The sequence below is a fragment of the Typopeltis vanoorti genome, chromosome 17 (genome assembly GCF_054136105.1).
Source record: "Typopeltis vanoorti isolate ZY-2024b chromosome 17, IOZ_Tvanoo_1.0, whole genome shotgun sequence".
In the NCBI taxonomy this organism is placed as follows: Eukaryota; Metazoa; Arthropoda; class Arachnida; order Uropygi; family Thelyphonidae; genus Typopeltis; species Typopeltis vanoorti.
In genome coordinates, this window is record NC_143565.1 from 49123188 (window position 1) to 49135916 (window position 12729).

The 12729-nt window shown below is 37.7% G+C and overlaps 1 protein-coding gene across 2 annotated transcripts in view; it reads left to right on the forward strand.

Moving 5' to 3' along the window:
* LOC150097373 (TATA box-binding protein-associated factor RNA polymerase I subunit A-like) overlaps window positions 1-12729 on the forward strand; it is a 232994-nt gene that overhangs the window by 64702 nt on the left and 155563 nt on the right. For both annotated transcript variants that reach the window (XM_090407416.1, XM_090407417.1), the window contains exon 5: window positions 7725-7789. In XM_090407416.1, coding sequence (XP_090263542.1) covers window positions 7725-7789 — 65 coding nt within the window. The remainder of the gene's footprint in view (window positions 1-7724; window positions 7790-12729) is intronic.

Genomic DNA, 12729 nt, shown 5'->3' on the forward strand with positions numbered 1-12729 from the left:
ACATAATTATATGATGGTAGTTACAGTCGCTGTAGTTGGTGGATTAAGTGGTGGAGACATAGAGTTGTAGAGTAGGTGCTCTCCGTCGACAAGTCTCTGGACTCATTGTGTGAGGTCCATATGTCTCTTTAAACTCATTTAATGACAAGTACTCATGACTACCTCTGACTATTAACCACAATCTTGCACATCTTCCTTGACCAATGTATTAGTCAAGTTACAAATTGTTACAAATGAAATGGGCGTTGAATGACTGTCAGGTGTCTATTGGTTGCTGAAGAAAGCAAGCGCTGAGGTATATGCAAATTTTTTTGTCATGTGACAACGTCACACGTGGGTAATGCAATTGTAGTATTCGTTTCATTCAATGACCATTAAACATTGAATACTACTGACATCAAGTCAATCATGGAACCCAGTCAATTAAGGTTGCTATACCTTTACGAGTTCAAATTGGGAAATTCTGCAGTCTTCTTCTTCTTCTTCTGCAGCTTCTCCCACTTAAGTGGGGTCACTGTTTGTAATGAGTCTCTTCCACACCTTCCTGTCTTGGGCTGTCACCACATCCAAGTTCTTCATCTTCAAGTCCTCTTCTACCAGCTCCCTCCATCTCTTCTTTGGCTGCCCACGCTTCCACCTTCCTTGCACATCCATCTGCATGACCCTTCTTCCCACATATTCGTCCTCCCTCCTCATCACATGACCAAACCATCTCAACCTTGCCTCCTGTATTTTCGCTCCTAAGTTCGTAACTTTCACTGTTCCCCTGACATAGTCATTTCTCAAACGATTAAATTGAGAAATTCTGCATTCTTCTTCTTCTGCAGCTTCTCCCACTTAAGTGGGGTCACTGTTTGTAATGAGTCTCTTCCACACCTTCGTTGTAGTAAAAAACATAAATAAAGCATTCGGTGGAGGAACAACTAATGAGAGATCCACTCACCGTTGGTTTGCAAAATTTCGCTCAGGAGATTTGAGGCTACAAAACGAACCATCGTCCCTCATCCATTGATTCGAATGAATTAAAGGATTTAATCAAATCAGATCCACAACAAACTGTACGAGAGATCGCCCAGACACTAAATGTACACTTCTGAACTGTTTCACAGCGCTTGGCAATAATAGGAAAAGTAAGGAAGCTCGACAAGTGGGTGCCTCACGAACTCACTGATGAAAACAAAGCACGGCGTTTGGAAGTGTGCTCTTCTCTCTTAAGAAGTAAAGAAGAAAGGTTCCTGCAACGAATTGTGACTGTGGATGAGAAGTGGATATTCTACGACAATCGTACACGTTCGTCGCAGTGGTTGGAAGTGAAAGACGCTCCAGGAAGGACTCCAAAGGCACCTCTATATCCAATGAAGATGTTTACTGTATGGTGGTCTTCTGCTGGTGTTATTCACTACTCATTCCTTCCACAAGGTGAAACGATAAATGCAGCTTGATATTGTACAGATATGCGGCAAATGCATGACAAATTGTGCCTTAAGCAACCAGCACTTGTGAATAGACATGGAGTCCTATTGCTTCAGGATAACACCCGACCACATACGATAATGTCAACCATACAGCAAATCAACAATTTGGGATACAAAATTGTGCCTCATCCTTCATACTCTCCTGACATTTCTCCAACAGATTACCATTTTTTCTGGCACTTGAGCCATTTTTTGTCTAAGAAATGCTTTGCCAACGACAAATCAATTTATCAGGCAGTGGAGGACTTCATCACTTCCAGAGACACTGATTTTTACAAATGTGGTATAAATGACCTTGCCACACTTTGGCAACAATGCATTGATGCTGCTGGAGATTACTTTGATTAAACAGGTATTCTTTTTTTTATTCTCTTCTTTTTCAATCGTCCTTAAAATCGACCATTTCATTTGCAACAACCCAGTACATACCGCTGTCATATCTACTCTCTTTTTTTTTGTATCATCTAAATATTGTAATCTACAAACCTTCAATCTGATTTCCCACAGACCATCACCATTTATTCACTCACCCCAATCTTCTCAGTCACATTCTCAAAAGAAAGCTGTGTGATCAAATCTGTGCACTTTGCATAGATTTGGTCACACATTTATCACATCCTTATAAAGATTTATATCAATTTCCTTATTCCCCATTTGTCAATTTGTATTTTAATATAAGTGATCCACTGATATATTTTGGACACTTTTGCAGTAACTCCTGTGAACTTTGAGTCAATTAACAGTCCCGAATCCCTAGCCTCACCATTTTCTTGTGATCCGGTTTCATCTTTTTTAAGTCTTAAAACTAGAAACTAAAACATGCTTATAGTTTCTAGTTTTCACAAGATTTTAACTGGTACATAATTAAGCATACTTTTTCTTACTGTGAGTTTTGCTTAAAGGTTAAAATTCACAGGAGTTTGGTTGGGCTTCAGCCTAATCCCTATCTAAGTTACAATAAGAGAAAGTTGTGGGCCTGTCAGTTACTTTTTTTAGATAAACTCTGCAACAATTTGATTGAAATTCCTGAGTAATGTAAGACCCCAGGTTATTGGCCATTTGGGTAACTGAGTGGATGGCATTTTTATGATCACCATTGGGTGATTATTTGAAATTCTCTTGTGGCTCATATGCTTGCAGGATTCTTAGGGCTGAAAATTTTATCATTTAGTAAGAAACTAAGTGATTAAATCACCACTGTTTAATGGAGGCCTGATTATGAATAGTTTAAAGTAAAAGTATCATGTTTTGTCTCTAGAGTGAGATGTCCTGATTATCTAATTCAGAGCCCACTTATAGTACTGTTGTGTTATAGGTTCCAGTCTTGTGAATAAGATTATCAATTAAAAAAAAAAAAATTACAGTTGACTCACTTTAGCATTCTCACAGGGACTACAAGGGAAGTTACAGTTACTAATCCTGTGTTCCTTCTGAGTTTGCTAAAATGAGAGTCAGAGGGATCACAGGATTAGTTTCTTATAGTGAATTTTTTTTTTTTTTTTCTTAGCATTGTACCTATTTATTTAGGACTTCAATAGTTAGCAATGGTGAGCAAGTTTGTTATAATGGTATTTTTGCTACTGTACTGCTTTCTTTGCAGAATCTTTCATATAGATATAACTTGCTTAAAATAGATGTGATGATTTGTTTTCATAATGAATGTAGAAATGCTAGTTTATAACAGGTGGATCATGGAATACCAGTGTTGTTTATACAGAAAATACTGCATTTTCAGGAAAGCAATTCATTTATTTATTATAGCTTATGTTTGTTGAAAAAGAAAAAAAAACATGGGTAGAAAATAAAGTTTTCAGAATTTGCATGAAGTTAATATGCTTTTGAATAATTCATTTCTTGCTTCTTAGATATTCAAAACAGCACTATATATTTCTTCATAGTTGTAAAAAAGTGGAGGTTCCCAAATAATAATATGCTGGAACCTGTGCCCTGAGAGGTAAGAAATATTGTGTGAGGGTTGGATGTCAGAGTTGTTGGAAGAAGCAAAAAAGAAAAGCGACAGGGTAAAGTTTGTGAGTCTACTGCCATGCTATGATGGAAGCAAACTGAGAAGGAGAGCGATGATAGCCAATAAATCAATATGCAGGTTGTGCAGAAGGAATTATGTAGATTTGTGGATCTGTTGCCTGAGTTTGATGGATGGAAAGATTTGTACAATGCTGATGGAGTGCACTTAAATGGATTCAGAGTTAGGTGTCTGGAGAGAGAGCTTTATTCACTGAGAGTATGGAAGCACAGCGTCAGGAAAACTAAAGCAATTAGTGCAGATGAGGAGTGTGTGAAGGCATCCATGAAGCAAATGAGTGTATGAATGAACAAAAAAATACAGAATCTAGTCTCTCTCTCTCTCTCAGGCAACAATATCAAATAGGGTGGTATAGATGGTTGAGGAGCCTAAGGGGAACTTCCTGTATTGTTGCTTCCGTGTATTGGGATAAATGCCAGCTGAGTAGAAGATTTTAGAGATTATAAAGGATGGGTGTTAGCTCTAGAACACAATTGGAGAGATGCCATCAGGACCAGAAGACTTTTTAGTGTCTAGTTTAGTATTCTTCTGATGTTCTTTTGCTGAAAAAGCTACAGGATGAATATGATAATTAGTTTCTTTATGGTGGGAGGCAATTTGACTTGGTTATCTGTGCTTGAGTTGGAATAGAGTAGTGATGCCAAGAGTTTCAGCTTTATCTTTGAATGCTGTAACAGTGATATCATTTGAATGAGAGAGAGGTGGAAGCTCAAGTGAGTAGAAGTTGTGTCCAGTGGTCTTTGCAAGGCTTCGATTTGACAGGAGACAAGTTTTCTGCTATTGATCTTTATGAAATGAAATTTAAAATCTCCAATGGTAGTTTGCATTTATTTCATGCTGAAGCATGAAATAAATCAGGTGGGATTTATTTCATGCTTCATTGCTACTTTGATATACCTTCTGTTAAACCAAGGCTTGAAAAGTCAATTACATGTTCATTTTTGTTTTATTGAAAGATTTTATGATAATTTTGAAATGTTTTTACTCTCAACATATTTGCTTATGATGGCACAGAAGAAATTTATATTTATTATTAATTTTTTAATTTTATTTTTGTAAGCGATTCAAGACTACTGTATATGTTAGAACTGAAGATTATGAAAGTGATCTGATAATTAATAAATAACAAGTTGTCATATATCACTGATAAAATGTATGATTTTTTCCCTTCATGTCTCATATACTGATAAACACACTGTATTTTTCTAATACTACTACTTGTGGTACATTAGTACCACAGGTAGATGGAGGAATTTTATTATTATTTTTAAAATATATATTTATATATTTATTTTTTTACATAATCCAGAAATCCTCTTCAAAAACATGGAACTTCTTCAGGGGTACAATAAGTGGGACAATGAAATTTGTCTCCCACCTAAAAATTAACATAATTTTCTTCAACATTTGTAGTTACATAGAGTAAAAATTAGTCATAGCATTGAATATGCAACTGAGATATATGAAGCAACTGTGGTACTTCACCCAAGATGACACCTGACTAATGAGATATTTGCTTGAACCAGCACAACATTTTTCAAGTCCTGTCCATGCTTGAAGTGACATTGAACACGTGATCTGTTTAGAGAGCATTGATGTTATCCACTCAGCCAACTATGCCAGCTCATTCATCCCATTCTGTCTGATGTCTTTGGGCATTGTCAAATGAGATGAAGTATGTGATTTTGATCCACAATTACAAGTAGTTTCCTCTTCGGTGGTTCATTACTTGTCATTGTGGGTGGCTTTCCTTTCTTCAGGTTTCTCCACCAGTGCTGGAATACTCCAGGATTCTGTACTTTTTTTTTGCCCACACTTTTCTCCTGTTCATAAATGACCTCCCTCACTAACTTCAACTCCATCCCACTCATAGTTTTGCTGATGTCAGTATACTCCATTATTCCTTAGTATTTAATGAACTTTGCTCAGATATCTCAAACTACAGTACAAGATCCTACATAACCAATGCCTTAAACACTGATGTCCTTACCATATTTCAGTCAGGTGAAAACAACCTTGTCAGCTACAGTGCTTCAAAAAACCATTTTGCTTTATTTCTCATAAGAAAAGTCACACATTACCTTCTTTTACTGTTGATAATATCCAGATCATCTTGTAAAATTGGATCTCTCTCCCCCTTGCTCCTTAAGCTGAATTTAAACTGCTAACTTCCTGACAAGCGTATCATGTCATTAGTCTTCTCACTTTTCAGAAAGAAGTGTTCTTTTCTCACTCAGGACACTATTTCTCACAACTTTTAATGCTACATAAATGCCTAATCTGTTCTATGCATTGTTATGATGCTATCAAACAAGACATTCCGATTAATTCATAACACCTTTTTTCCACAGATTCACACATAGATGTTTTGTTTTGGCCTTTGGTCTGTTTTGCAAGTATCATGGGTGCTGTTCTGCAGAACTGGCTATCACCATTCCTATACTTAACTGTAAAGATAAACATATAGCAACTGCTGGGCCACATCTGCTTGTTCAGCTCCAGGCCTGCTGAACCAACATATCATCTTCCTCTTTATTTTCACATACCTCTGCTCTGCTGTTAGAGCCAGGTTTTGGTTTTATTATATATAGAGGAAATTTATTGATATGTTTTCAAAAACATATCAATAAATTTCCTCTTTCTCTTATCAGTTTGCCCATACACAGTACTGAATTTGCAGCTTCCTGTGTCTGATGTTTCATTGTAAAAAGAAAAGTTTTCAACATAATGAAATACACTTCACTAAGATTTGTGCAAACTGTGGGGAATTTTCTCTTTCCATTGATTTTGGAATTATGGTATGCATATCTGTCACCAGTTCAGAATCATTAAAAGTAGCTTATCTTCCTCCTGGTATAATCAGGAAGATGAATTACTTCCAGACATAGTGCTCATATGAATACACTCAATGGACAAAACCTTAGAGATACCTACCTAATAGTGTGCTGGTCTCCTCCTCTGGCACAAACAACTTGTACTCTCTGAGGCATTGACTCCACCAGATGCCAAAGGGTTGCCAGATGTAATTCTAGCCATGCTTGTTGCATCATTGTCCACAACTGCACCTTAGGCATTGGTTCCCAGATACGCAGATTTGATGTCTAACTCTATGGCATCCCAGAGAAAGAGAGATTCAATTGGATTTAAGTCTTGGAACCTTGGGAGCCACTGGAGATGGCCCCAAACTCAGATGAGTGTTCCTCAAGCCATGCCTGGGTGGTTGTGACCTGGTGGGGTGGTGCATTGTCCTGCTGGAATAGACCATCACTTTAGGATGCACAAAGACCATAAAAGTGTAGTGATCAGCCAGCACATTCTGGTAGCATTTAAGGACCTCTCCAGACAAACTAAGAAACCTAATGTGTCACATGAGAAGGCTCCCCCAAACCATCAGAGCTACCACCTCCTTGAATAGAGCCGACTTGACCTGGCACAATAGGGCCATGGCTTCATTCTGTCAATGCAACACCCATGCCCTCCCATCAGCTCGGTACAACTGAAAATGGAATTCATCAGACTACATGACTGTCCACTTTGCAGAGGTCAAGGTCCAGTGTTGATGGTCTCGACACAAGACGAGGCACAATACCCGATGATGAGCTGTCCACATTGGTACACAAGTAAGGTTTCAGCTCCCATAGTATGCAGGGTACACCATACCCTTCACTCGCTGATGCTGCTTGGATCTCTGACATTGAAACTGGATGTGATTTGTGCTGCTGTTGCCCTGCATTTGGTCCATATGAGTCTGGACAGTCTATGTCGACCTCAGTCATCAATGGCACATCATCAGTCACCACTTTCTTGCTGGACGCTGGTGTGTCTGTTTGTGATACAGTTGCCCTAGGGTTTCTTACCAATTGGGCAGTAGAATGAGCCATCTGTCTTATGCCGATAATACATCCATGATCATAGTCACTAAGAACACCACATTTGTCAATGTTCGTCAGTTGTGATATATTGTTGGGAAGCTTCAATGTTGTCTATTTACTATCTGCATTCGGTTTGGATACATTTCACTCTGCGTAAGGGATGTCAGTGTCAACTTCCCATTACCCCTATCTCTAATGTTTTGTCCATTGAGCATACTTTACTGTGTTATGTTTTCTTTAATTTAATTTTAATTCTTTCAGGATATATTGAATGTCATAGTTTATCTCTAAGATTTGTACATTTTGAGATTAAATTGTTCTTCTTTTTCTTAGGCTGGTTTTCAAGTACTAGAAAATCATCCTAAAGCTACACCTGAAGAAGTGGATCAGTTTGTGAGGTAGTTAATAGTAATTTTTCCACATAAAAATGAATTTATTATGATTATTATTAATACCAGACATCCATGGAATCAAGACTCATTGAGATGTAGACAATACTGCATACAAAACAAGTCAAACTGTGCTCTAAAGTCACTCGTGTCTGTATTCATCACACTCTCAGGCAATTCATTCCACTTACCAACAACTCTCCATGCAAAGAAACTGCTTCTTACTTTCTTGCTCACTTTCCTTATAGTTTTCAGGGATAGCATTAACTTGGTAACAAATCCTTACTAACTTATTCCTCTTTCTATTCACAAAGCTCTGCAAATTGCATTCCTCAATCTTACTCTGTGTCCCAAAGACCAACCCCCCCACACATACACACACTCCAGTCTTCTCTAGATCCTTTCTCATATATCATCACCATGAAAATCAGGTGACCAAATAGGTACACAGTAATCCATATGAGACCTGAGCAAGGCCTATACAATGGAATCATAACTTCTCTATTTCTGCATGTCAAGGTCCTCCTCATCATTATAATAATCCAATGTGATGACTTGATGGCTCATGCAATGTGGCCTTAAACTTCAAGTCTTTGTCCTCCATAACTCAGATATTGCCGAGCATATACTTTGCATCCCATTTTTGTCTGCCAAATTTCAGAACCCTACACTTTGCAACATTGAAATGACAGTTCTATTCACTTGCCTACTTTATACAATCTGTTCGGATCCTTCTGTAAGGCCACAACATCTACTTGACTCCTCATCATTTTCCCAAGTTTTGCATCTTTCAAAGAATTGCATATCTCTAGTTAAAGTTAAACCCGTCCCGATATCTTTAATATACAGCTAAAACAACAGTAGCGTGTTCTCCAATATGTAACTTGCTGATACCTATCTGATAGCTAGTCATCTATCCAATCACTAAACTAATATCTTATCCCATCCATTATAGATTAGTTACCAACTTGTCATATAGCAATCTATTCAAAAGTTATTCTGTTAAAATCTAAGTATACCACTGTATGTGCATCTCTATCTACATACCAGAATCCAAGCACCGTATTCCTCCTGTAGTTCTTCAACAAAAAGACATCAGAAAATTACTGAATAACTTGGATACTAAAAAGTCTTCTGGTCCTGATGGCATCCCTTCATTTCTTCTGAAACATTGTTCTTCAGAGCTAATGCCCATCCTGTATCATCACCACTGTCTGTTATACATAGCTACATAGCTGGTACTTATCTCAACATGTGGAAGTATTCTCATATCTAGCCTCTTCCAAAAACAGGAGGTAAAAGTCTACTGACCATTTGCTATCACCTCAGTCCTTTCCAAAATAATGGAGAAAGCCATCAATAGCCAACTTCTCCACTACCTAGAAGTTCATCAATTAATCAGTGACCACCAGTATAGATTCCATCATTCAAGATTCACTGCTGGCTTCTAAGCTTACATTACCTACCATTGGACATAAATACAATGCAAAGGTTCGGCAACACTTGAGATTTCCAGAGCTTTTAATTGTGTGTGGCTTTTGAGGCCTGCTAAACAAACTGCTATGCTTTGGTCTACCTACCACCCTCTGTAACTGTGCTGTTAGCTTCCTCTTTGATTGTTCACTTTGTGTCATAGTTGATGGCTCCCCTCTTTTCAAGCTTCACTACCAATGCAGGAGTACCTCATGGCTCTGTATCACCTATCTTTCTCATGTACATAAATGCTACTCTCAATCACCACTAATCCTAGCACAGCTTTGCAGACAATAGTACTCTTCATGCATCCTACTTATTTGACAAACTACACTGTGCATAGATATCCTTTAAACACTGAGTTACTCACTATCCTTCAATGGGACAAGGAAAAATCTGGTCATGTTCACTGCCACCAAAACACAGTCTTCCCTCTTCTCTCATAGAAGAAATCTCAGCTCACATTCCCTTACCCTCAGTAATACACAAATCACCAGACAAGATGATATCTCTCTGCTTGAACTGATATTCATCTCCATCCTCTCCTGACACAAACACATCACAACAATATCTTCCTCAGAATCCAAAAAACTAGGCATTCTTTTTCATTCGAGATGTCAGTTTTCATCCAACCAACTCTTAACAAATACAAATCCTAAATCCACCCATGGTAGAATACTGCTCACATGTTTGGGATGGGACACCTAAAACTTCTTGAAAAATTCTTGACAGACACCATCCAAAGGAGCGCAATTCAGTTCATAAACGATCCCTCTCTTACAAATTCACTTCGACCTCTATCTCATAGATGCATTGGTCATTGCTACACTGAACTGGCAACCATCATTCCTCCACTTTTTGTTGCACTTGTTCAGTGACCAAGCAGCATTTATCTCCTTTCAGCTTAACTCCTCATTCTACGTCAAAACTCCAAGCTTTTCATAATCATCAGCCTTGTAATTCCATCTCAGAAGTTTTCATATGAATAGCCAGCACCGAGATGATCACTTCATGGTTACTCTTGCTATCTGGAGGCAAATGCAGCACTCCATTCACAATCACATTCTCTGATGAAATGATTAGGTCTAAGTCATGATCCTCATTTGCTTTGTATTATATACTGTCTAAAAGAATTGTCTCTTAAGAACTCAAGAAATTCATTTTCCTTATTCCCAAATGCTATCTCTTCATTCCAGTCTACATTATCATAATTAAAATAACCCATAATGATTATCCTTCATTTTTTTTCTCTTTTTTTTTTTTTCGTTAGGCCATGTTTATACATTCCTTCATCATTACTCTCCACCTTCTCTGAACTATAGTAACATCTAAGAATGTCTTCCTCAACCTCCATCTCACACCATTACTGGGCATCAAAACCATTCCCACTATTATATACTTCCACTGCTATCATCAGCAGCAGAACCCCCCCCCCCTCTCTCTTCTTATCCTTTCTATCCTCACAAAAGACACCATATTTTTCCATTTCTGTTCCCTTATTCTAAAATTTTAGCTAAATAATCTGCCAGTGAAACAATTTCATCTCCCTTGTTTCTGATGCTCCTGTCATTCGTAAATAAACACAGCAATTCACTTTTAGGTCTATAACCACTACTTATGCCACCTCTCAGCTGTAATTTCTCCATCTGCCCATGCCCAGTCACCTTTATCTCAACTTACCCCATTTATTCTTATACTCACCAACTCCTGTTACTTCGAAGGCCTTCCTGTTCCTATGATGACCATACTACATCCACTCTCCTTATGTTGTGTCTCCCTATGTAGAATAGATTTATTTAAATGGATATTTAAAATAGATATCATTTATTTAAAAGTACAAATATGTATAAAATGGTAAGTTTGTAAATTACATTTTATTTTTTAAAATTCTCCTTGTAATTTGACAGGCATTTTAAGTAGCACTTGATCTCTCGTCATTGTTCTACACCTTGAGTGAAATATGGGCATTTTTGATTTTTTATATTCTTTCCTGATAATGTTCTTGAATGTATGCATGTTTGTGCAGAGAGAGAGAGAAAGAATCTATAATCATTCATTCCTTCATTCATAGAGGGAATCTATAATCATTCATTCATCTAGTTTTAACATGAGAATACCAGGGATGGGTGGGGTAAGAGTTAGATAATCTAGGAGCTCTGTATTAGAAGATGAAACACTTTTTCAAGTTGCCACAGGCCGCCAGTAAGCAGAATGGTAGTCTAACATCTGGTGAGAGATTGTCTTTTATCTTAAAGACTTGCACAAACATTTATATCACAGCAGGATTTAGATCATGAGACTACTGGTCAGATTACAGGGATTCTATCGAGACAATCAACTGGATCACTTTTGCTCTATAATGATTAGGAAATTGCTCATTTAAAGATTGGACAGCTTTACCAAAGTATGTTGTATTCTAATTTGATAAAGGTTTACATCCTCTGTCAATTTTAGCATTCCACAAATTTCTAACATATTAAAATGTTTGCTTGTTTTAACAATAAAGCAAGCATTCTTTTGTGCATAGTTTACTAACCATGCACAAAAGAGTTAGTAAACTTTGCAAAGTTTTGAGGGGTGCTTAATGGTCAAAGCTGTATAACTGAGAGGAGACATAGCCTTTAAAGGAATGTGGAGAACCGACCAGGGCTTCTGACCTAATGTCCAATCCTCACCTTCTCGTGGTGCACCCTGTTCGGTATCTACCTGGAAACTGAACAAACGAGGATGGGCTGGTAATTTGGGATTTAGCCGACCAAATTGTATTCCTATTGGCTTAAACCAATATAGAAAATGATGGTACAACATGACAAAATTTCGTGCCGGCTGGGGAGTCACCTGGTTAAACAAGGTCCCTGTTGCTTTCGCCAGGGAACCAGGGCGAAAACAGCGAAAAGTCAGCTACTGTAACAAATCTGAAAACACACCCCAACCCAACATCACCAGAGTTAAAGATCGGTACTATTAACATAAGAAGCCTGAATGGCAAAGAAATGCAGCTAGCTGAAGAATTAGATAAGTACCAGATCGACATAATAGGGGTGACTGAAACAAAAAAGAAAAAACTGGTGAGATCTTTCTGAGCAATAAATACAAAATGTATTTATTGCTCAGAAAGTTCGGGTAATGACAATCAAGGAAAAGAAGGAGTAGCCATAGTATTCAACACAAATTATGAGGCTAATCTTCTTGAATGACAGGCAGTCTCAAGTAGAGTGATGTGGGCAAATATCAGAATTGGGAATTGGACAATGAGACTTATTTGTGCCTATGGTCCCACAGAAGGTTCTACTAAGGTAGAAGTGGAGGAATTTTTTGATGCTTTAGAAAAAGCAACTGACACAATGAAAAAGGAAAAGATGGTTCTTGTTGGGGATCTAAATAGTAGAGTAGGAAATGATTGTGAGACATACAAAAATATTTTGGGAAAATTTGGAGAAAAGAGCAAAGCTAATAATAATGGCAAATATCTGTTG